This window comes from Mytilus californianus, unplaced genomic scaffold (genome assembly GCF_021869535.1).
Source record: "Mytilus californianus isolate M0D057914Y unplaced genomic scaffold, xbMytCali1.0.p SCAF_12, whole genome shotgun sequence".
In the NCBI taxonomy this organism is placed as follows: domain Eukaryota; kingdom Metazoa; phylum Mollusca; class Bivalvia; order Mytilida; family Mytilidae; genus Mytilus; species Mytilus californianus.
Window position 1 is genome coordinate 56,067,112 of NW_026262604.1, and position 27,687 is coordinate 56,094,798.

The following is a 27,687-nucleotide window of genomic DNA, read 5'->3' on the forward strand; positions in this document are numbered from 1 at the left end:
TATCAATTTTTAAGGACATGTAGGGACTGCTTGTGCATTTCAGGGAAAATTTGTAAATGACTGAAGATGGCTTGCATAGGATATCTGCTTGAGATTTGTTTTAATTGTTACTGTTTATCGTAGGCAGATTGAACTGTCATTAAGTACATGTATTATACAAGGTTATATCTTAACAAACAACAAGTAAATTTCGTGTGAAATTCACCTGCTGCATTTTGTAATTGTTGAATCAATCTTGATGAGTGTTTTCATATAGACAGCCGACTATTGAGCACACTTTTCAACCAATACCGAATTGAGCAGATGCAGCAGTATAAATTCTGTCTAAAGGTGTCGTTAAAAAACGGACAATTTACAATGGTTGTAACAAATGACTCATGAAACACAGGTGCTAGTCAACCATCATCAATCGGTTAGTACTGAAAATATTGTAGCCCATGTCACAGGTACATGCACTTTAACATTCCTGTCATCTCGAATTATAAAACAGAACTGAAACACTCAGGATAAAATGATAAGGAGGGTTTTCACAACAAGACAGGAATTTGATTAATCTCCTATGCTAAGATATATAGAGTTTTGACTTTTCCGTTTCAAACAATGAACCACCGAATTTGTCTTCATTGTTTTCTTGTCAGAAAGAACAATCACCATCACGTCAAGTGTTAATTATAATATGTTTCCGCCTGTCAATGCATAAAATCCGATTACTTCGATATTTTCTATCCCGTTCACTTTTTTTTAAATACGTTGTACAGGGTTAGGCTTGACACTGATGTTATCATCAATCTTATCTATATTTTCTTACAAGTTCTTGATGTATAGTACACATGCTATCTACACGGTGTATATTCAGAATGCTTGCTTTCCGATTCAATCACCGGTAACGCTTGTTTTCAGATTCAAACGCCAGTAATGCTTGCTTTCCGATTGCGGAAACGCATACTTTCCAGTATAACAACAAAAATTACAAAAAGGGTTGACAGATAGGTTGCTACAATCTTTAAGAAAATATCAAATTACAATTGCCTTAAATGACATTGACGGAACAAAACAAATAACCATGTTTCCAATTTCATAATCTGCTGTTTTTTTAAAGGTTAAATGAAAAAGTAATTTCGATTACACTAGAACTGCGTTGTTTTGCAAAACAGACTTTGCAGCCAAACATATCCAAATATTAACAATCTCATCCTTTATAAATCAATCTATTTAAACACTCTTTCTGTTTAAAGGTTTTATATTTGATGAATATACAACATATCAGACCACAACTGATTTAACATGTTAATCAGGTTTATTCTCCGTTTTCTTAAATTTGACTTGTAACGCTTACTATAAGATTTGAGGGTTGCAAGTTCATTCGAATATAATATGTCCAAACATGTTTCATTGTAGCTATTGTTTACATTAATGAGCGATCATTTAAAAAGGGGCCCGGTTGGATGTTTTGAGTTTTTTCTATGATTTCCATCAATGAAGGAACACATATTTTGATCTTGGAGAATGATAAAGTAAAAAAAATATTTTGATTGAGTTTTGTTGTCATTTAATTTGATATTAAGTTTTCAATATAATAAATAAAGATTTGATGACTATCGGGTACGAAAAAAAAACTTTCAGAAAAAAATTTAAAAAATCAATCAATAACCCAATATTTGTCTCTAATTTTTCAACATTCCAGCCTTGATCGGCCTATTGGATATTTTCTTTTCCTGTTCCTATTTGCGTGTTCTTAAATTCTAAAAGAAAGATATATTCATTTCCACATTTTCCATAAAATATATCGGTTGCATTTCAATATAATATCGACCGATAGAAAATTGACGAATTCATAATTCTGCGAAAAGGGAGACCTTAAATTTTAGCAAAAAACAATCAGCTGACAGAAAAGAGACTAAGTGGACGTCTAATTTGTACTTGTAATAAAAGGTATGATTCTGACATAGCAGCAACTTGCAAAAGTCAATATACTGCTGTCCACAGGCAGTTGAAAATAAACAATCTAGTTCAAGGGAACACTGTGCATGAAACATTACATTATTATTCTTCACGGTACAAAACTTCATCAAATGGAAATAACAGGGAAATTAAACTGACTCGCTACAATTTATTAATTTGAATAAAATACTCAGTTATGACTTCGAACATACGGATTTTTTTTAGATAAGTGAAAAACATAACAATGACGCAAAATTCGTTTGTCTTTGCTGAAGAATTTAAACACATTTTTTTCATCGTCACCTTTCAACTTTTTATGTAAAGTACAACAAAAATATCTTCAAAAAAAAGATAATTAAATTGTAAATCAATAAACAATCAAATCATGCCAATACTCACCACTTAGTGTACTCTGTTCTGCTGAAAAAATAGGAAAATATTTTTTTATATTTAATATTGTTTATAAAATTATACTTGATTTAGTAGATTACGTTTGGTTTGGTTAAACACTCAAATTCATTGAGACTAAAGCTTAGGAATATGATCTTGCATAACTTCTAACAGTAAACTAACTATTGGTGACTCTTACTAGTGTTATGTAGTCGTTTACAAATTTAGTTAAGTGTAATTTTTATTTTGTCAATTTAAAATTAAGCTAAATCGAGAAAGTCAATTCAATGTATAAACATTAAGCTAGAGACATGTAAGGACTGCTTGTGCTTTTCATGCTAAATGTGTGAGTGAGCCAGGATGGCTTGTTAATGACGTCCGCTTGATATTGGTCTTGATTATTAATTAATATCGATTGTTTGGTTGTGCACCTTATGACTGTTTTATATAGATGTGTCATTTTAGTTATACAAAATATCTAACAAAACATTACTTATAATATTATCTTTTCTGAAAAATAGGAAAATAAAATCTTATTTTATTTCTTGTTGTTTATTAAATGATATTTGATTTATGATTGATTACGTTTGGTTTGGTTCAAAACTGAAATTCATTGAGACTTAATCTTAGGGATATGAACTTGCTTGATTCTTAGATAAATAAGATGCATTTGAATGTGGTAACCGTGTTTGATGTTGCTTAAATGTATTTTCTAAACGTTGATATGAGAACATGACACATTAAGAAAATATGCATCCAATCGTCGTGAAGATTTACTAGAAGAGTAAACCAACTATTGGTGACAATTACTAGAGTTATCTAAGTCATTCAACAATTTAGTTTACTGTAGTCTTTATTTTGTCAGCTTAAAAATAAGCTAAATCGGGAAAATCAATTCAATGTATCAAACTTGTAGTTAGGGACATGTTAGGATTGGTTTTGCTTTTCAGGTTGAATATTTTAGTGACCGTAGATGGTTTTTATATGACGTCCGCTTCAGATTCGACTTCTTTGTTGATTAATATCGTGTTAGCAACATATGCTTGTTTAAAATAGAGGTGTCATTTAAATAATACAAAAGAACAAACAAAACACTATTGAATAGGCGGTTATTCCTAACAAGACAGTTATTCAATTATTCTTCTATGACAAGATAACTAGAGTGTAGACATTTCCCGTTTAAAACAGACAACAACGGTGCTAGGTGTTATATCAGTGTGGTTTTTTTTTCTTGTCTGCAAAAACGTCAATTTACGTCAATGGATTAACTATAATACTTGGATTTAACCATTCCTGACGAATATAAATTCAGAAAAGTGCTACACATGGGATAGTAAAGTTTTGTTTTCATTTACTTACATTGGGTCAATACCACTTATGATGGCCTGTTAGTCCCTAAGGGTGTCATTAGGTCAGTAATTAGTTATTCAATACTGGCATGAGTTTTATTTTTTTTTTTCTAAATTAAGAAATTACTAAGAATCTTTTGTTGAAACTCCCTCAGATAAAACAGCCGAATTTTGGCTTTACTTTTCATGTCCTTATTGGTAGTATCGGTCCTAACGTTTGTACATATTTATACATTCTTGGTCATACAGGCATAATTTCGTTTAATCGTTCACGGTGAAGGCAATTCAAGAAAAACGCGTCGGACGCTTGATATGTATAAATAGTGGGTTTTTTTTTTCATTCGCGAAGGAGCAACATTGGCTTATTTTGTTAAACGTAATATTATCGTTATTCCTATGACACAAACTTGGCTAGTTTAAAAAGTGAAACCTGCATGTTCATGATTAATATTTTCTTATTGTATACTTTAAAATACACATTTGTTTATTCAGAAGTAAATTTGAACTTCTTTAAAATAAATGTTTGAATTTCGTAAAAACATTGTTGGTTTCTTCAATTTTTATTATATTTTTTATTAATTCATGTTTTTCAAACAGTGGTGACTGTGATCATTACATTAACAACAAATGATACGTTTGAGTCACACTGAGTTGCAACGTGTTGAGTAAAGTTGTAGCTTATGTGACCTTGCAGGCAAGAAGTAATACATTTATGACCTACTACTTTTTATTCATAAATCCAAAACGTTTTTTGATGTTTGATATCGCTTTTCAATGATAATACTATTTTTAAATGGTATTTACAAAAGATAGTTGCCGCAAAATTCTGATATTGTCGTGGATTTTAAATGAAATAAAGTAGAAGCAACTCCCATGCTATTACGTTTTTGACCAATGGTAGATAAACCATATTTTTTATGCTTTGAAATAATTTGCGGGACAAAATTCTGTTCACATTCGTCGTTCAAAGTACGTTCTTCTGCATGTTATTTCAAGTACCATTTCGGTAACTACTAATCACAGATTATAAAAAAAATCCTAACACTAACATTAACACTAAGAGTGCATTATACTGTAGATCTAGAACTAATTTTGCAATATAGAAATGTAATGTAAGGCTATGTCATGCAGTCATGCAACTATAATATATATTGAAAGCTTTTGTGCTTGAAATATTAGTAGTATGAAACGATTTACCAATTAAGTTCAAATTTATCTTTATTTCTCCAAGCTTTAGAAAATTTAATCGATAAAAATAATTGAGTGTATCAATTTTTAAGGACATGTAGGGACTGCTTGTCCATTTCAGGGAAAATTTGTAAATGACCGCAGATGGCTTGCATAGGATGTCTGCTTGAGATTTGTTTTAATTGTTACTGTTTATCGTAGGCAGATTGAACTGTCATTAAGTACATGTATTATACAAGGTTATATCTTAACAAACAACAAGTAAATTTCGTGTGAAATTTACCTGCTGCATTTTGTAATTGTTGAATCAATCTTGATGAGTGTTTTCATATAGATAGCCGACTATTGAGCACACTTTTCAACCAATACCGAATTGAGCAGATGCAGCAGTATATATTCTGTCTAAAGGTGTCGTTAAAAACGGACAATTTACAATGGTTGTAACAAATGACTCTAACACAGGTGCTAGTCAACCATTATCAATCGGTTAGTACTGAAAATATTGTAGCCCATGTCACAAGTAGATGCAATTTACCATTACTGTCCCCTCGAATTATAAAACAGAACTGAAACACTCAGGATAAAATGATAAGGTGGGTTTTCACAACAAGACAGGAATTTGATTTGATAGAGTTTTGACTTTTCCGTTTCAAACAATGAACCACCGAATTTGTCTTCATTGTCTTTCTTGTCAGAAAAAAGCAATCACCATTACGTCAAGGGTTAATTATAATATGTCTCCGCCTGCAAATGCATAAAATCCGATTACTTCGATATTTTCTCTCCCGTTCATTTTTTTTAAATACGTTGTACAGGGTTAGGCTTGACACTGCTGTTATCATCAATGTTATCTATATTTTCTTACAAGTTCTTGATGTATAGTGCACATGCTATGTACACGGTGTATATTCAGAATGCTTCTTTTCCGATTCAATCGCCGGTAACGCTTGTTTTCCGATTCAATCGCCAGTAATGCTTGCTTTCCGATTCCGGAAACTCATACTTTCCGGTATAACTAAAGAAAATTACAAAAAGGATTGAAAGATAGGTTGCTGCAATCTTAAAGAAAATATCGAATTACAATTGCCTTAAATGACATTCAATTTGAACAAAACAAATAACCATGTTTCCAATTTCATAATCTGCTGTTTCTTTAAAGGTTAAATGAAAAAGTAATTTCGGTTACACTAGAACTGCGTTGTATTGCAAAACAGACTTTGCAGCCAAACATATCCAAATATTAACAATCTCATCCGTTATAAATCAATCTTTTTAAACACTGTTTCTGTTTAAAGGTTTTATATTTCATGAATATACAACATATTAGACCACAAATGATTTAATATGTTAATCAGGTTTATTCTTAAATTTGACTTGTAACGCTTACTATAAGATTTGAGGGTTGCAAGTTCAGTCGAATATAATATGTCCAAACATGTTTCATTGTAGCTATTGTTTACATTAATGAACGATCATTCAAAAAGGAGCCTAGTTGGGTGTTTGAGTTTTTCTATGATATATTATGATTTCAATCATTGAAGGAACACATATTTTGATCTTGGAGAAAGATAAGGTAAACAAATATTCTGATTGAGTTTTGTTGTCGTTTAATTTGATATTAAGTTTTCAGTATAATAAATAAAGATTTGATGCCTACCGGTCACGAAAAGAAAATTTCAGAAGAAAATTGAAAAAATCAATCAATAACCCCATATGTGTCTTTAATTTTTCAACATTCCAGCCTTCATCGGCCTATTGGATATTTTCTTTTCCTTTTTATTTGCGTGTTCTTAAATTCTAAAAGAAAGATATATGCATTTCCACATTTTCCATAAAATATATCAGTTACGTTTCAATATGAATGCCGACCGATAGAAAATTTACGAATGATAATTCTGAGAAAAAGGAGACCTGAAATTTCAGCAAAAAATAATCAGCTGACAGAAAAGAGACTAAGTGGACGTCTAATTGATACTTGTAATAAAAGGGATGATTCTGACATAGCAGCAACTTGCAAAGTCAATAAACTGCTGTCCACAGGCAGTTGAAAATAAACATTCTACTTCAAAGGAACACTGTGCATGAAAAAAATATTATTCTTCACGGTAACAAATTTCATCAAATAGACATAACAGGGAAATTTAACTGACTCGCTGCAATTTATTAATTTGAATAAAATACTCAGTTATGACTTCGAACATACGGATTTTTTTTAGATAAGTGAAAAACACAACAATGACGCAAAATTCGTTTGTCTTTGCTGAGATCTTTAAACACATATTTTGCATCGTCTCCTTTTAACCTTGTATGTCAAATACAACAAAAATGTGTTGAAAAATAAAATTAAATTGTAAGTCAATTAACAATCAAATCATGCAAATCCTCACCAATTTGTTTTTTTGCCTCTTCTGAAAAATAGGAAAATAAAATTTTATTTTATTTCTTGTTGTTTATTAAATGATATTTGATTTATGATTGATTACGTTTGGTTTGGTTAAAAACTGAAATTCATTGAGACTTAAGCTTAGGAATATGAACTTGCTTGATTCTTAGATAAATAAGATGCATTTGAATATGGTAACCGTGTTTGATGTTGCTTAAATGTATTTTCTAAACGTTGATATGAGAACATGACACATTACGAAAATATGCATCCAATCGTCGTGACGATTTACTAGAATAGTAAACCAACTATTGATGACAATTACTAGAGTTATCTAAATCATTTACCAATTTAGTTTACTGTAGTCTTTCTTTTGTCAGCTTATAAGTTAGCTAAATCGGGAAAATCAGTTCAATGTATTAAAATTTGTAGTTAGGGACATGTTAGGACTGGTTTTGCTTTTTAGGTTGAATATTTTAGTGACCGTAGATGGTTTGTATATGACGTCCGCTTCAGATTTGACTTCTTTGTTGATTAATATCGCATATGCACCATATGCTTGTTTAAAATAGAGGTGTCATTTAAATAATACAAAAGAACAAACAAAACACTATTGAATAGGCGGTTAATCCTAAAAAGACAGTTATTCATTTATTCTTCTATGACAAGATAACTAGAGTGTAGACATTTCCCGTTTGAAAACAGACAACAACGGTGCTAGGCGTTATATCAGTGTGGTTTTTTTTTCTTGTCTGCAAAAACGTCAATTTACGTCAATGGATTAACTATAATACTTGGATTTAACCATTCCTGACGAATATAAATTCAGAAAAGTGCTTCGGACACATGGCATAGTAAAGTTTTGTTTTCATTTACTTACATTGGGTTAATACCACTTATGGTGGCCTGTTAGTCCCTAAGGGTGTCATTAGAACAGTAATTAGTTATTCAATACTGGCATGAGTTATAATTTTTTTTTTCTAAATTGAGAAATTACTAAGAATCTTTTGTTGAAACTCCCTCAGATAAAACAACCGAATTTTGGCTTTACTTTTCATGTCCCTATTGGTAGTATCGGTCCTAACGTTTGTACATATTTATACATTCTTGGTCATACAGGCATAATTTCGTTTGATCGTTCACGGTGAAGGCAATTCAAGAAAAACGCGTCGGACGCTTGATATGTATAAAGTGTGGGGTTTTTTTTTCATTCGCGAAGGAGCAACATTGGCTTATTTTGTTAAACGTAATATTATCGTTATTTCTATGACACAAACTTGGCGAGTTTAAATAGTGAAACCTACATGTTCATGATTAGTATTTTCTTATTATATACTTTAAAATACACACTTGTTTATTCAGAAGTAAAGCTTGAACTTCTTTAAAATAAATGTTTGAATTTCGTAAAAACATTATTGGTTTCTTCAACTTTTATTATTTTTTTTATTAATTCATGTTTTTCAAACAGTGGTTACTGTGATCATAACATTAACAACAAATGACACGTTTGAGTCACACTGAGTTGCAACGTGTTGAGTAAAGATGTAGCTTATGTGACCTTGCAGGCAATAAGTAGTAAATTTATGACCTACTACTTTTTATTCATAAATCTAAAACGTTTTTTGATGTTGGATATCGCTTTTCAATGATAATACTTTCAAATTAACAAATATTAAAAATACTATTTTTAAATGGTATTTACAAAAGATAGTTGCCGTAAAATTCTGATATTGTCGTGGATTTTAAATGAAATAAAGTAGAAGCAACTCCCATGCTATTACGTTTTTTGTCAATGGTAGATACACCACATTTTTTTATGCTTTGAAATAATTGGCGGGACAAAATTCTGTTCACATTCGTCGTTCTTAGTACGTTCTTCTGCATGTTATTTCAAGTAGAATTTCGGTACCTACTTATCACAGATTATAAACAAATATCCTAACACTAACATTAACACTAAGAGTACATTATACTGTAGATCTAGAATATTTGTAATTAATTGTGCAGTACAGAAATGTAATGTAAGGCTATGTCATGCAGTCATGCAACTATAATATATATTGAAAGATTTTGTTCTTGAAATATTAGTAGTATGGAACGATTTACCAATTAAGTTCAAATTTATCTTTATTTCTCTAAGCTTTAGAAAATTTAATCGAAAACAGTAATTGAGTGTATCAAATTTTGAGGAACATGTAGGGACTGCTCGTGCATTTCAGGGAAAATTTGTGAATGACCGAAGATGACTTGCATAGGATATCTGCTTGGGATTTGTTTTAATTGTTACTGTTTATCGTAGGCGGACCTTATAATTGTTTTTAGGTTGAAATGTCATTAAGTACATGTAGTATACAAGGTTATATCTTAAAAAACACAAGTAAATTTCGTGTGAAATTCACCTGCTGCATTTTGTAACTGTTGAATCAATCTTGATGAGTGTTTTCATATAGATAGCCGACTATTGAGCACACTTTTCAACCAATACCGAATTGAACAGATGCAGCAGTATATATTCAGTCTAAAGGTGTCGTTAAAAAGGACAATTTACAATGGTTGTAACAAATGACTCTAACACAGGTGCTATTCAACCATCATCAATCGGTTAGTACTGAAAATATTGTAGCCCATTTCACAAGTACATGCACTTTAACATTCCTGTCCCCTTGAATTATAAAACAGAACTAAAACACTCAGGATAAAATTATTAGGTGAGTTTTCACAACAAGACAGGAATTAGATTATGATCTATGCTAAGATATATAGAGTTTTGACTTTTTCCGTTTCAAACAATGAACCACCGATTTTGTCTTCATTGTCTTTCTTATCAGAAAAAAGCAATCACAATCACGTCAAGGGTTTAATTATAATATATCTCCGCTTGCAAATGCATAAAATCCGATTACTTCGATATTTTCTCTCCCGTTCACTTTTTTTTAAAATACGTTGTACAGGGTTAGGCTTGACACTGCTGTTATCATCAATTTTATCTATATTTTCTTACAAGTTCTTGATGTATAGTGCACATGCTATGACACGGTGTATATTCAGAATGCCTGTTTTCCGATTCAATCGCCGGTAACGCTTGTTTTCCGATTCAATCGCCAGTAATGCTTGCTTTCCGATTCCGGAAACGCATACTTTCCGGTATAACTAAAGAAAATTACAAAAAGGGTTGAAAAATAGGTTGCTGTAATCTTTAAGAAAATATCAAATTACAATTGCCTTAAATGACATTCAATTTGAACAAAACAAATAACTATGTTTCCAATTTCATAATCTGCTGTTTCTTTAAAGGTTAAATGAAAAAGTAATGTCGGTTACACTAGAACTTCGTTGTATTGCAAAACAGACTTTGCAGCCAAACATATCCAAATATTAACAATCTCATCCTTTACGAATCTATCTTTTTAAACACTGTTTCTGTTTAAAGGTTTTATATTTCATGAATATACAACATATCAGACCACAAATGATTTAACATGTTAAACAGGTTTATTTTCCGTTTTCTTAAATTTGACTTGTAACGCTTACTATAAGATTTGAGGGTTGCAAGTTCATTCGAATATAATATGTCCAAACATGTTTCATTGTAGCTATTGTTTACATTAATGAACGATCATTTAAAAAGGGGCCCGGTTGGGTGTTTTGAGTTTTTCTATGATATATTATGATTTCCATCAATGAAGGAACACATATTTTGATCTTGGACAAAGATAAAGTAAAAAAATATTCTGATTGAGTTTTGTTGTCGTTTAATTTGATATTAAGTTTTTATAATGATTTGATGCCTACTGGGTACGAAAATAAAATTCCAGAAAAAAATTTAAAAAGTCAACCAATAACCCCATATGTGTCTTTAATTTATCAACATTCCAGCCTTGATCGGCCTATTGGATATTTTTTTTTTTTCCTTTTTATTTGCGAGTTCTTAAATTCTAAAAGAAAGATATATTCATTTCCACATTTTCCATAAAATATATCGGTTACATTTCAATATAAATGTCGACCGATTGAAAATTTACGAACTGATAATTCTGAGAAAAAGGGAGACCTGAAATTTCGACAAAAACAATCAGCTGACAGAATAGAGACTAAGTGGACGTCATATTGGTACTTGTAATAAAAGGGATGATTCTGACATAGCAGTAACTTGCAAAAGTCAATAAACTGCTGTCCACAGGCAGTTGAAAATATATTATTATTCTTCACGGTACCAAATTTTTTTACCAAGTTTCATCAAATGGAAATAACAGGGAAATTTAAATGACTCGCTGCAATTTATTAATTTGAATAAAATACTCAGTTATGACTTCGAACATACGGATTTTTTTGAGATAAGTGAAAAACATAACAATGACTCAAAATTCGTTTGTCTTTGCTGAAGAATTTAAACACATTTTTTGCATCGTCACCTTTCAACTTTTTATGTAAAGTACAACAAAAATATCTTTAAAAAAAATAATTAAATTGTAAATCAATAAACAATCAAATCCAGCTAATACTCACCACTTATTGTACTGTCCTCTACCATGTCTACTGAAAAATAGGAAAATATTTTTTAAATTTAATATTGTTGATAAAATTATACTTGATTTAGGGTTGATTACGTTTGGTTTGGTTAAACACTCAAATTCATTGAGACTAAAGCTTAGGAATATGATCTTGCTTCACTTCTAACAGTAAACTAACTATTGGTGACAATTACTAGTGTTATGTAGTCGTTTACAAATTTAGTTAGGTGTAATTTTTATTTTGTCAACTAAAAAAAGCTAAATTGAGAAAGTCAATTCAATGTATAAACATTAAGCTAGAGACTGTAAGGACTGCTTGCGCTTTTCATGCTAAATGTGTGAGTGAGCCAGGATTGCTTGTAAATGACGTCTGCTTGATATTGGTCTTGATTGTTAATTAATATCGATTGTTTGATTGGGCACCTTATGACTGCTTTATATAGATGTGTCATTTTAGTTATGTAAAATATCTAACAAAACATTAATGATAACATGAATAGGCAGTTGTTCCCATCAAGACAGTTATTCAATTATTCTCTTAGAACAAAATATACAAATTGTCGACTTATCTCGTTTAAAAGAATGCACCAACGGTGCTTGGTGTTTTTGTCTGGATTGTTTTGTCTTCTTATTCAACACAAACAAAAGTTAAAGTATCTTTTTCTTAATATATTTACGTTTTATATAAAATTAACCATCTAAAGGTATTTATAATGACTGATTTCAAATGACATTGCATTATTTCTGATATAACAAAATAAATAATTTGCATTTTTAAGCAATGTTAACGAAATTTTAGAATCTTTTCCCTGAAATTCAGCATATTTTACCAAAAACAACCTATCATGATGTACAAAAAGCACTACAATCAAATGGCGGGTAATAATTTGGCAAATAGCATTGCATTATTTTGGATAAAAAAAAGAAATATTGGCATATTTAAACAATGCGAACACATTTTTTCTCTGATATAGACCATTATTTGTAAAATACAACCCAGCCTCGTGTATAAAAAGTACTAAAGTCCAGTGGTAGTTCATGATTTCCATTAAAATAAAGAAATAACTGCACTCTTAATCACCCAAAACATAGTTTTCGGTATCTTTACTGTTATGTTATTTTTATTTTCATCATCTAGTGACATTAAAATTCATAATTGCTTAATAGGGTACTTGTTTCAAATGATAACATTTTATTTCTTTTTAGTGATACAGAAATATTCTGAGCATGACATTATTCTGCACTAAATTAATTTATTTGGCAGAAAAATAAGAGAACCTATAACAATGTATAATGAAAAAATACAGATAATGCATGAAAAGTAATTTATACATATTTTTTTATGTGCTTTTGCGACAAAGTTGATTACAAATTAACGAATAAAGATGTCTTCGTAGAGGTCCGCGTTTATCGCATGTAAATACTGTGGAGTTCGTTTTACATAAGAATTTTAAATATGTACGTATCTGTCTGATCCGTGCATATAATTAATTTACTGATTGATCGCTGACCGTTGTCACGGTAACTCTCACATAGCTTATTTGACTTATCTGACGGATTCAATGGGTCATCAATCACCGATCAATCATCGATCAGTCAAACATCCGTCACCAATCATTTATCGATTAGTAAAGTTCCCGTCAAACAGTAACGCCTAAGGTTGCAAGTACTGTACCACATTTAAAGGTATCCAAATTTTATTTATTCTGTTTGATGTGTGGTTTTATGTCAATGATTTATTGATTGATAAGTGATCAACTTTCAGCATTATTGTGCTATTTCGTGGCAGTCAGTTTTTATTGGTGGAGAACGAAGGAGTTCTTGGAGAGAAAACAAAACCTTCAATAGGAAACTGACAATCCTAGTCAGTTAAGATTGGGATCCAGTGCACCTGCCACATGGGGGATGCAAAATGCACAACCTAAGTGCTAGACTGCTAGTGATATTTTTGAAAATAAAATACTTCAAACTGGCCTAAGCATTTACAAATGATTTACTCAGTAGATTTTTTTGTTAATGTTGTTGAATTATGCTGAAACTAGATTTACTAGTGCAATATTATACTAGTTCAATTGACTTGAAAAGCACTCATCAAAAATACCAGCTCTTTTAACAAAAAGTCCTAAGGAGTATAAAATACTTGTATGCCATACACTATTCAGTTACTTACGGGCAATTTTAATCATAAGATTTTTTGTGAAAAAAGTCGCAGGTTTATGAAAATTAGAAGGCGAGTTCCAACAGACAACCATCTGAGTTAAATAGACAAAGAATTACAAGATAACAATTATAGAAAATTCACCGTTGCAAACACAGATGAAAAAAATAATGAAAAACTATGAAAATAGCTGACTGAGTACTTATAACCAAAAAACTTTAGATTTTTGTTGTATTGATTTCAAACTACCAGTACGTTTTATACATCTAAATATAGGAACATCCTAAAATAGCATATATTAATTTGACTAGTTTTATTCTTAATATTTTGTGTTTTTTCAGGGGTAAAAGTAGAAGAAGAAGAAATAACAGGTACAGAATAATGAAAAGCAACATATTAATGAACATTAACTTGAAATTGAAATTTTCTTTATGACGTAGTCTGAATATGAACATTGGGAGATGTTGGATACACATTAATGAGACAACAAGCCAGCAGTACAATCACAACAGATATTTGGAGGCCAACTTAAACTTCATGAGAAAATGAAATTGGTGGTTTTCGATGAAATTTGAATACATGTGATATTGATTGATAGTAAGATACTCGTTGAGCCTTTGATACAATTTGTATAGTTTATTTAGATTTATTGTTTTAGATAGTATATCATTATTAAAATAAAGATATGTGGTATGATTGCCAATGAGACAACTTTTTCAGATTTTTTTAATATTTTCTTTTCTTGTCTGGTTATGTCTTTCATATCCACTTCATATTGACTTCCCTCTGTGTGATTGTGATTGGTCGTTTATTTTTCTTGTATGTGTTTATTGAATAGCATTTTTTTAAGAGTCATTGCATTGAATATTAAATGCATTGAATAAAAGTTTTCCATAATAAGAAATTACGTTATTTTCTAAACCCTAATAATCGTTTGACAGTGATTCATTATATATATGTTAAATTACTATCGTATATCAAAAGGGCAATATGACAATTATTTAGGCAAATGCCATAAGAACAAAAAGAAGAGATTCCTGCAGGAAGGAAAATGCGCCAAAGGGGGAGACAATGTTCTTGAAAAGAATGCCCCATACCGATAACCACAAATAACGTCATTTTCTTATCAGGTAATAAGTATCCTTCAAATTTGTGACTACAAATAATCCTCTTCTGTTAAACTTGTGAAAGCTGCAGAGTCACTACGCATGGAATAGTAAAGTGTTGTTTTTATTTACTTATATTGGAACAAAAACACTTATGATGGACTGTTAGTTCCTAAGTGCGTCAATAGCTCAATAATTAGTTACTCAATATTTTTTTCTAAATTAAGAAATTACTAAGTATCGTATGTTCAAACTCCCTCAGATAAAACAGCCGAATTGGGCTTTACTTTTCATGTCCCTATTGGTAATATTGGTCCTAACGTTTGTACATATTTATACATTACTGGTCATAGAGGCATATTTTTGTTTAAGCGTTCTTAGTGAAGATAATTCAAGAAAACGCGTCGGACGCTTGATATGTAGAGAGTGTGCGTTTTTTTTTTATTTATTCTCGAAGGAGCAACATTGGATTATTTTTTCAAACATAATATGATCGTTATTTTCATTAAACAAACATGGTAAATTTTATTAGTGAAGTTTGCATGTTCATGATTATTAATTTTCATATTGTATATATAATTCAAAATACACACTTGTATATTCAAAACTAAAGCTTGAACTTCTTAAAAATAAATGTTTGAATTTCGTAAAAACATTGTTGATATCTTCAATTTTTATTATATTTTTTTTTATTGATTCATGTTTTTTTCAAAGTGGAAACCGTGAGCATTACATTAAAAACAAATGACACGTTTGAGTAACTCTGAGTTGCAACGTGTTGAGTAAAGTTGAAGCTTATGTAACCTTGCATGCAATCAGTAGTAAATTTATGACCTACTACTTTTATTCATAAATCTTAAACGTTTTTTGAAGTCGGATCTCGCTTTTGAATGATAATACTTTCAAATTAACAAATATTAGAAATACTATTTTCGAATGGTATATAAAAAAGATAACTGCCGTAAAATTCTGAAATTCAAGTGGATTTTAAGTGAAATAAAAGCACAAGCAAATCTCATATTGTTACGTTTATGGTCAATGGTACATAAATCATTTTTTTCTGGCGGGATATTATTCTGTTCAAATTCGTTGTACTGTAGGACTAGGATTTTTGTAATTAATTTTGAAATATAGAAATGTAATGTAAGGCTATGTCACGCAGCCATGCAACTATAAAAGATATTAGCTAAACGAAAGATTTTGTGCTTGAAATATTAGTTGTATGGAACGATGTACCAATATAGTTCAAATTTATCCTTAATTCTGTAAACTTTAGATAGCAGTTTAATAGAGAAAAAATAATTTAGTGTATCAAATTTTAGGGACATATATGGAATGCTTGTGCATTTTAGGGAAAATTTGTGAATAACGGAGATGGATTGGTAATATTTTAGTATCTTTTCCCTGGAATTCAGCATGTTTTATGAGTAACAACCTATCCTGGTGTACAAAAAGTACTAAAATCAAACGGCGGTTCATGATTTCCATTATGATAAAGAAATTATTGCATTCTTATTCAACACAAACAAAAGTTAAGGTATCTTTATCCTTATATCATTCACATCTTATATAAAACAATTATCTAAAGGCATTTACAAAGACTGATTGCAAATGACTTTGCATTATTTCTGATATAAAAGAAGAAATATTTGCATTTTTAAGCTGTGCAAACAAAATTTTAGTATCTTTTTCCTGAAATTCGGCATATTTTATGAAAAACAATTAATCCTGATATACAAAAAGTACTAAAGTCAAATGGAGGTTCATGATTTCCATTATCATAATGATACAAATGTCGGTTCATGATTTCCGTTATGATAAAGAAATAATTACATTCTTATTCAACACAAACAAAGGTTAAAGTATCTTTATCTTTATATTATTCACATCTTATATAAAATTAGTTATCTAAAGGCATTTATAATGACTGATTGCAAATGACATTGCATTATTTCTGAAATAAAAGAAGAAATATTGGCATTTTTAAGCAATGCGAACAAAATTTTATTACCTTTTCCCTGAAATTCAGCATATTTTATGAAAAACAATTAATCCTGATATACATAAAGTACTAAATCAAATGGCAGTTAATAATTTGGCAAATAACATTGCAATATTTTGGATAAAAAGAAGAAATATAGGCATATTTATTCAATGCGAAAACAATTTTTACTATCTTTCCTCTGAAATATATCATTATTTGTAAAATACAACCCATCCTGATGTACAAAAATTACTAATTTCCGGTAATAAGTCTAATTTGGTAGGTCACATTCGTGAGAAGTGGACAGGATTGTAGTTACGACATTAGGAATATATCCGTTATCATCTGTAGAACGGATATTCTATCACGATCAACCAACTCGTGATGGCATCCGTAAAATTAACGAAAGGATGTTTTCAACTTCTCCATTTGGAAATCTTGGTTTAATAGTTTCCTTGCGAGCTGCAACCCTCTATCAAGGAAATCATGATAGGAAATACCACCCCGGGAATATCGTATCAATTGGGAGATATATACTCCGTATGCAGGCATTGCTGGAATGTTGCTACACAGAACACATTATGAAACAAAGCAATTCCAACACTTTCAATTTGTCTTTTAGTTTGTAAAAGACGTCCGCTTGAGATTCGTCTTGCAAATTAATATCGTTTGTGCACATTATGACTGTTTTATATAGTTGTGTCATATTAGTTATACAAAAGATCTAACAAAACACTACTGATAATATGAATAGGCAGATGTTCCCAGGAAGACAGTTATTTAATTATTCTATTATGACAAGATATATAAAATTTTGACTACTCTCGTTAAAAAGCAGGCACCAACGATGCTAGGCATTTTATCTTGGTTTTTTTTTTCTTGTCTGCAAAAATGTCAATTTATGTCAATGGATTAACTATAGTATATATCTGCTTGTAAATGTAATACATCTGAATTTTTTGATATTTTTCTACGTAGACTTTTTAAAAACATTGTACTAAGTAGGGTGAGGATTGACACAGCTGTTCTTTTCTTTTATTTGATCTATGTTTTCTAACATGTACGGGATGTATAGTGCCTGTGCTACGCAGTTTGAATATTTAAACGGCGTTTTTAGTATCATTGATGTTCATTTTGTTTAAATTATTCGTAAAAGAAAAGTTTTTCTATACCACGGCATCAACAGTGGATTGGAAAACGACAATAGTTCTCCCAAATAAGCACATAAATTATCAATCAAAGACATAAATAATACTGAACGGCATGATGTAAGGCACAAATGAATTGTTATCGTGCATGAAAAAAAACAAGTCACTGTGTAAGTAGTTTATTGTATTAATTAAGATTATAAAAGGAGGATGTCAAATAATTTCTTTTTTTTTCATGAAAAGCAGTTTCATTTTTTCAACACTTGTTAACGAACGGTTTTTAGAATAATTATTTTTTCTCTCTATTGAATGTAAATACATTTGTTTAGACTGAGATTCACGATTAACTGTTATATCCCCAATCACATCCAACTCACCCCATTATAAATTAAAGTTGTGTGCTATAATTAGGGTGCGACTTTTTACCCCAATATACCCCAACATACCCCAATATACCTCAAAAAACAGTTTCAACAAAATATTATTGAATAATGATAGCATTTTAGGCATTTCCATGTTATTCTAACACCAACAATACTTTATTTTATAAATATATTTAATTTTAAATCACTTTTTTCATTGAAACTTGTTCCGTTCTTGTCAGCCGCTTACGATCACAAAATGACTTTTTACGCCAATATACCCCAATATACCCCATTAAAACGTTTCAGTGCAATATTCATGTTCTGGAATGATAAATTAACCATATTTATTTCAAAAAACAATCGTATGCACATTTGTGTGTATTTAGAAGCTTTTTAATCTATAGTTAACTCGAATACTGATAATGGTAGCACTAAAGACCAGAATGGACCTGAAAATATACAGGGCAATATTTAAATTGCAATTTCTTTTTCACTCCTTCAAATTTAAGTTTTATTCAATAACATTTGTATTTTCTGAATTAAATTTGAAATGTTTTTTTATACATGTAGATAAAATTAGAAATATTTTACTCATGTTTTGAAATATTTTTTCAATTTTGATTTTTTTTTTCTCATATTTATAAAACTCCTACATGAAATAAGATTTTCGAATTTTCATTGAACAAATTATGTTTAATCATCACATGCTTAAAATGTGGGTAAACTTGGACGGACCAGAAACTACACAGTTGTAGTTTTATTTATATTTTTCACTTTTCAATAGATAAACTTAAAATTAAAAACTTATAAATTCCATTCATCTAGATGGAAAATATGTTTTCTGATGCCACAACTCAGGCCTGAATGGGCAGATTTAAAGACTTAAATGAACATCATTCTTACGGTTGGATTCATTTAAACTTGAGAATTATTTATTCATTGGATTTTCTCCTTATTTTAAAGTCGAGGCTAGTCATTTATTTAAAATCAACCGAGTTTTAAAGAATTATATGTTTGTAATAAATAAAAAAAAGACTTGGACCTAAACGATAACATTGAAAGACATCAAGACAAGAAATTATGTATACTTTTTTTTTATTATTATTGATTTATCTTCATAAGTGATCACTAATTCCAACCTTTGTAGTTAGAACTGAAAACGAGAAAAAAATAAAGTTTTAGCTGATAGAAGGAGGTATATCTAAAAAAAGTCTGAATGTTCCCAAATTGTATCTACCATTCTGCAGATAGCATATTTATTATTTATTCGAAGAAGAAAAAAGTCTTTTAAGCCAACATTCTTCTTCTTCTTCTTTGATATAGTAGTTAGAAAAACTCATTAATGAGTACTCAATACTTGTGCGTTACGTATGTGCTGGTAATGTCTATTTACAATAAAAGACCAAAGATATAAAAAAAAATATGGTGCATGCTGTACAGTTGGTGCAGGATAAAAACATTCCTTCATCTATGTGTCTTTTTCTTTTTCTTTTTATTTGTGCAATCGTATATATTTTTTTTGGCGCAAATGATACTATGTATTCTGAAATATAATGACGCCAATGAGTTGGGGCACAAAAGGATGCATTTTTGACGGTCAGGTGCTGGCGAAAACACACCAAACGTGAATCACATTTTATTTTCTTTTAAAATCTCAGTAGAAACACCTACAAATAAAGTATTTTTTTCTCTTTATTGTATTAAAACTTTGTACAAGACCAGTTTTATATAAAAATGTATGCTAAAATATAAGAAAACTAGAAATACAGCAAATGAACAGGTTATGCTGTTGTTGAAATAATAAAATAGAGAAATCATTGAAAATGGATTTAACAGGCAATTAAACTTAAATTGTCATAGCACTTGCATCGGTTTGCACTCCGGAAATAAGACCTGTATGATTGACAAGAGGAGACATATCGTCCACTGGTGGTATCCGTGGTTTAGAGGTCGAACCTGGTCGAATTTTTCTATGGCGAGTTAAAGAAATTTCTTTTTTTTTATCGAGATTCAAAATAGTGTAATCATATTTTATGCCAGAAAAAAAGAACTTATTATTTTCAGTTTAGAAAAGAAAAGAAAAAGATTTTTACAAGTGTTGAAACTTTCTGTCGTTACGGTAACACGATGTTTGTGCTTGTTTTGCAATTAAATAGCTGGTGGTATAATCTGATTGTCGATTTCATTTTTGAAGTAAACAATATACAGATAGATAATTAAGCGTTATAATTGCCATGATAAAATGAAAATATAGGAGTTTTGTCCTGTGTCATTCATGGTTTTTCCCTTCTTCTTAAAATTGTGTTAGAGGTGTGATTCGTACTATAAATACAGCTACATATTCCTCCGTAAGTCTGACCGTTCATGATCAGTAAGTTGTCAACGTACTTTAGTGTATTTAACTTCTTTGGTTTGGTATGAAACCAGTTGTGTGTATTTTCTATTACAGTAATTGATTACATGATCGTTGATTCCACAACGTTCAGTGGCAAATATTTGATGCATATTCAGGACTAATAAGACCAATGTAAACATTGATCACACTTTAGGAGTAGAAAATATTTACGAATATAGGAGAAAAAATACAAACTCCCATGCATTCAACACTTTTCAACGCAGACTATGTGTATTGAGGTTATCTAAATCGGGTATTTTCTACATTTCTGAACTAAAGAAAATAACAAAAAATATGTTTTATAGTTTTCTATTTCTCTATCACAAGTCCGTTTCTCGTGTTTTTTTTTTCACATGTAGGATAAACGCAATAAAGATAAAAGCTTGAAAAATAATTATTTCATAATTTCACTCATTCAAGATTTGTTTTACTGCATGAATTAATTTAAATTAGATATATTCATACATTTTGGTTTTGACAGAGTTTATACCATAACATATTATCTCAGCCCCTGATGGTCACATGAACATGAGGGCATTCCATCAAGAATATACAATATACAAGGTTGTCGGATAAATGTAGATTGCGGTTAAGAAGTTGGATATCAAACTTGAATAAACAAACTGAGGCGAATTTAACACGGATATGTATTTTTTTCTTCAACAATATTTTAATTCTCTGATCTTTATTTTCATTTAAACTAGGTTAATACATTGTATGGCATATAAAATAAAAATAAACATGAGATGTATTTGAAGGCATTTTGTAAATAAAGTAAAGGATCAGGCAAATATATCAAGTATTCCGTTTAAGAATGTTTTTATATATTTTTTTTTTTACTTGAAATTGAGTTTACGGGTTTTAAGTTATTTTACAATTATTGATTTTCTGATAAAATAGTTAAATTTGTGGTATTATCATAATAATTCTATAATTTATTTAAAATAAACATTTAACACTTTCTCGGTTTAACTGTTCATCGCCGGTGTTCATGATAACTTTGTTAACCCTCTAGAATTATTTAAAAATGACTGATTTCTTTACCATGGGGGTATTTTTTTGTTCAATTACTGAGGATATTTTTTTCCTTTATGAATCCATAGGAGAAATTTGACTCCAATAGGATATATTTTGTCTCATATTAATAAATGGTAGTTTTATCCGATAGATTTTTATCAGTTATAGTCGTTATTTTGATAAATTCAATAATTCGTTGAAGTTTCGTTTGCATCTATGAAGATAAAAATATCCCTTGCAGCAATTTTCTCCAGGAACGCTCAAAGCAAAATATTTGAAAGCCAAAGAATACATAACAAAGATAGGAGTGGAGGGCTTTATCACCAAAAAAGGACCTACACATCGCCACCTTCTTTATGTGTCTGTTCAAAGTCAGTAGCATGTACTTCAGGGGTTGTTGTTACTTCAGGTCTGATATTTTTTTTTTGTAAATGCTTTGTTATAAATTAGGCCGTTACTTTTCTTAAGGAATTGTTTCATATTTTTCATGTCGAGGCGGGGCCTTTTATAACCAACTTTACGGTTTCCGTATTTTTCAATATTGAAGGTCTTACGGTTGCCTAAAACATAACTAAATGATCGGAAAAATAGAATATACTTGCACTGACGATTTTGATACAAAGATGGTAGTAAATTAATAATATAACAATTATAGCCTATGCATGAGGTCAATAGAGGAGACATCGACCCAAAGAAGTATATCGATGCACATGTTGTTGGTATTTGAACTTATTACGCGGGTGAAATAGCCTCCGTATAAGATGTTATAGACACAGAGGACGTCGCTCCTCTATCATATTTAATTTTTTTGGCAGTTCTTCATCTTCATCAGATGAATGTATGAATAATAAGAATAAGAATAAGAATTTTATTAGTTTAAAATCCAAACAATAGGATTGTTACTAAATAAACAAACCAATACAAAACAAAAAAAAACAAACAGACAGACAGACAGGCATAATAATGACAAAACGATAGACATTAAACAATACATAAATTATAGTAATTTTAGACATTGTTTTGAGTTATGACAAGGAAGAACATACATCTTTTTAGCGCGAAACATATGTTTAGGTAAGTTAGAAAGAAATTTATCGTTTGTACTCAGTAACAAACGACGAACGACAAACTATAGACGCATTTGCAGCGAGTGGATAGTTTGTTAAAGTTTATGCAAACTTTGCAAACGTATGTTAGAAACAAATGATCTAAACGTGTGCTCGCTGAACCGTTTGTCTCGTTTGTGTTAGAAAGAAATGCGGTCTTAGAGAGATATTCGTTATTTTCATAAAATAATGCGGGCACGTGTCAACGATTACACAACTACTCAGCCGTGAATTATACAATCATCAAATTTGATTGGATTATCCTTATTGCTTATGAACATAATGTTATGAGAACAGTGTTTTGAATAAAATAGAATTAATTATACATCATGTTCAACGATGTTTCTGAGTTGTTTATGAATTGTTCCATGGTATTAATACTTTAAGGGTAGTGCGATTTTGTGACTATGGAGAAAAAAAAGTATATGATAAATGACAGAAACAAATAGGAAAACAGAGTCAAATTCATTTTCCAAATTTATTTTCACATTGAAATATACTATTCATTGATTCTGTAAACCCCATCAAGACCCTCATAATGTTGATTGAGCTGATGCGTTCTGTATGTTGAGGTATGAGAGATAACTAGTACTGCGTGTGAGCAAGGATTTGTATACAAATCCTGGTGTGAGTCCTGGAAAATAATGATGATTGGTCTGTTGTTTCAGAAGATGAATTAATCAACAACATCTTGCCATTGTTTATTGAACCTGAATGACCACCTAGGGTATACATCGATATCCTGTGACACAAGTGTAATCTATTGAATAACTTATCAAATTGCACATCACTGAGTTTAAAATTACAATTTAATAGCAGGACAATTCAACCAATTCAACATTTTGAAGTCTAATGATATCAGAATTTAAGACAAGACACTCTATTAACGTCTCTATGGTATGCAAGATCATAAAATACCATATTGCAACAAAGAGAAACATACTATACGAATAACAACAGCAACAAACAGATAACATAACAATTATCATGATGCATCAGCAGTAGGTAAACACTATTATAATTAGACTACAATAAATTGCTTTTTTTCTTTTAAAAACATTGAAATATTTGTATATAGCTGTAAATCACATACTGATAGCATGTACTTAGTTTTGTTTCGATCGTTTGGTTTTCTGCTGTTTTATATATCGGAATGAAATTATTTCTAAGTACAAAATTTTTTTACATATAAAAAGGTAGTGCAGTTAGCCTCCATTAGTTTTTCTCTATAGAATAAATGATGATTAATTCTGTTCACAGACAAAAAGTAACGCACAAAAAGTCACAATTCAGTTTTGAGATTATTTTTCTTTAAACAAGAAAACACTTATTTAGAAAATAACTTTTTTGTTTTTTCTTGAACTATTATATATGAAGCACCTTTGTAATTAAAATGTATTCAAAAAATATCAATAATGATCAAATAATTGTTATGAAAACAAAATGTCAAAGTGGCTTGGTACTTAAATGGCTTCATTGTGCCAAAAAATATATCCTTTGCATGATTCAAATTAAATAAATTTTCATTTATCAAGTCTTATGAACAATTTCCTAAACTAAAAATGAATATATGTAATAAAAAGAAAATATTTCAAGATCTTTCTCTTATATACTCAAACAATTGTCAACAAATTATTTGTGACTTTTTGTCTTGTGACCTTTTTGTCCTATCAAATTTGTGACTTTATGTCCTGTGACTTTTTGTCCTGTGACTTTCTGTCTGTTTACCTAAATTTATATGATTAAAAAATCGAAAAACGATTTTCTTTTTCAAATATTGTTGAGTCCCCTTGATATCTTACTTTCCCCTCTTTTTTTAAAAGAACATCAAAAGCATTTTCCTCGGACAATTGTATCATTTAAGTTGTTTAATTCTTATAGTATAGCTATATAACTTTGTAATAGCAAAAATGCGAATTTGTATAGAAAATTTTATTTTAGAAAAAAAATCAAAGTCATTTGAAAAAAAACACCAATTTTTTATAACCCGATTAATTCACTCCTCACCATATCGATCTCTCCTATCTCTCTGTGATGTACCCGTCATAGGGCACAGATATATAAAGATTGAATTAGCAAATATGTGTCTTGATTTTTTCTTCTTCAGTCAACGATAAGTAAGACACAAGACACAATTCAAGTTTCTTTTCCTGATTTTAAAAACAATTTTAAAGCATCCTCAATACTAATAAAGTAGATGTGAGATATTCAATGAAACAGCAATCAAGATATATTACAGATTTTAAACATTCTTCGATCATGATAAATAAAGCAGCCAAGATATTTGAGCGCACTTTTTTATTGATAATTTTTTTTTATGCTTAATTAAAGATTTTAAAGTGCCGATTTTTTTCCAGCATAATACTTTTGATATGATCGCAATTAAAAAAAAACCCTTTGCCTCAATAATTTCAAGATTTTAATAATCTCTTTGACAAATAAAAAAATATGTCCGTGTTCAAAGCGATAAGTACATGCAGGACATAAATTATTTTGTTGAATAAAATCAAATCTACAAATGGGTGCCGTAGGAGGACCACTGGAGTTTTAAGCAAGTATTTCTTGGCATGTAACAGATCGAAAACTCGGGGTTATGATATTTTTCATGTATAATTTGAACACAGGGAGGTTTACCCCGTCATCCTTTGCAAAAAAAAAAAAAAAAAACATTTTTCTTCTATGTGACTTCGCACTTTATGTTTTGAATTGTAGTTCCACTTTCCATGTTCGGTATTTATTCTGTGTCAAGTGCCTGTGCATAACAGCATTGTAAATTTTCTTATAAAATAACGAGAGTTGCCGGTCCGGTACATGAATAGATCGATTAGAAAGCTAGGTTTTAATATCAGTAAATTAATAAGTTTGGAATGCTTAATTCGAGGGTTGAAAATAGGGAGCGCCAAAAGGGGGATTGGGGGTGTTCCACAGGGAATATTTTTATTTTATAAACGCTACATTTGAAATGTTTATATTTTTCTATTTAATCTTTAACTAGTAATGGATGCCGTAGGAGGTCCATCGGAGTTTTGAGAAAGGATTTCTTGTCATGACAAACAATATCAGATGTTGGTCCGAGAAACGTGAACACACCGACCTGACCAACATTGAATTTCCGCTGACCAATGTCCTAAGTGAGTGAAAGATACAAACATTTTATAAACATAAAAAGAAAACTTTAAATGTAAAACATATATTATTTTCAAAGATAACAAATATTTGAAAAAATATTTCCAAATTTGAGAAAAAAATTCGAGTTTTCTTTCAGAAAAAAACATCATATCTTATTTTTAAGAGAAAACAAAACACAAAATGCATTTACAGTCTCAAAATTTTAAGGGAGAAAAAAGAAATTGCAAAAATTTACCGGTTTATTTTTAGGTTCGTTCGTTTGGGTTTTTAGTGTAACCTTCGTCAATACATGAAAAAATAACTATTTTAAAAGCCTCTAAATGCACAAAAAATGTAAACATATGTGTTCAGTTTTAATATATCTGCAATTAATATCATTCCTTATCATGGAAATTGTATTGAAACTGTTTATTCGAGTATATTCGGGTATATTGGGGTAAAAAGTCATTTTGTGATCATAAGCGGCTGACATGAACAGAATAATTTACGAGGAAAAGAGTGACTTAAGATTAAATATATTCATAAAATAAATTATTAGTGTCGTTTATGGCATGGTATTGGTTGCAAAAAATTGATATTTTTCATTTAAATGCAATATTTCTTATTTAATTGATATATTTCTTAATTAAAATGCAATATTTTTTTATTTGAATGGTATATTTTTTCATTTAAATGCAATATTTTTTATTCAGATGGTATAATTTTTCATTCAAATGGTATAATTTTTCATTCAAATGGTATAATTTGTCATTCAAATGGTATAATTTTCGTTCAAATGCAATATTTTTTTATTCAATTGGTATAAAATGTCATTTGAATGCAATATTTTTTATTCAATTGGTATAGTAGTTTTTTTATTTATATGCAATAATTGCATTATGGGAAATTCTTTGACGTCATAAGGTCAAATTTGCAACAACGTTTGTGATTGGTCGGTAATTGTTTGGATTTCTCCCCTTTCTTTCTAAACTTGAGTGACCAAGAATTATAAACGCGTCAGAATATCGCCCCTCTAACTAAATTTGGCGTTCGTGCGAGTTCGTGCACTGGCTGATTGATGTCAATAATGGCCAGGACGAGCAAAAAATGCGAGTGACAAGTAATAATAATTAATTTGACACACAACTTGTTCATGGATAGAAACAGATGCCTGCGTGCTTGGCAAAAACACCTCCAATGAAAAACTTTTCTGAAGAAACTCTCCTACAGCCTACACATTGAAATAAAAAAAAAATACATAGCTAGCCCCCTACCCCTTCTAAGTCCAGATACATGTAAATTGTAATCATGAAGTTCTTTAGTGCTATATCATTTTTTACTTTTCTTGATCCTCAGAGACGTTGCAGGAAGGCACACATGAAAAAAGAATAAAAAGAATCCAGGACGTTACAATTATTTGGACTAAGCCCTTTCTTTTTTACTACATGTAGAAAAAAAATCACCTAATTACGACAGCAGAACCAGAAACCCACACGTAGAGACATAAGCTGTTATACTCCGGAACTAATTCTTTAATA

General features: G+C 30.1%; 1 protein-coding gene across 1 annotated transcript in view; it reads right to left on the reverse strand.

Annotated features, from left to right (window-relative positions):
• The window catches only part of LOC127722050 (uncharacterized), a 275,032-nt gene that overhangs the window by 232,031 nt on the left and 15,314 nt on the right, over positions 1–27,687 (reverse strand). Inside the window, exons 2-3 of the mRNA XM_052228896.1 lie at positions 11,758–11,787; positions 2,341–2,361 (exon numbers count right to left, since the gene is read on the reverse strand). Of these exons, the coding sequence (XP_052084856.1) occupies positions 2,341–2,361; positions 11,758–11,787 (51 nt within the window). The remainder of the gene's footprint in view (positions 1–2,340; positions 2,362–11,757; positions 11,788–27,687) is intronic.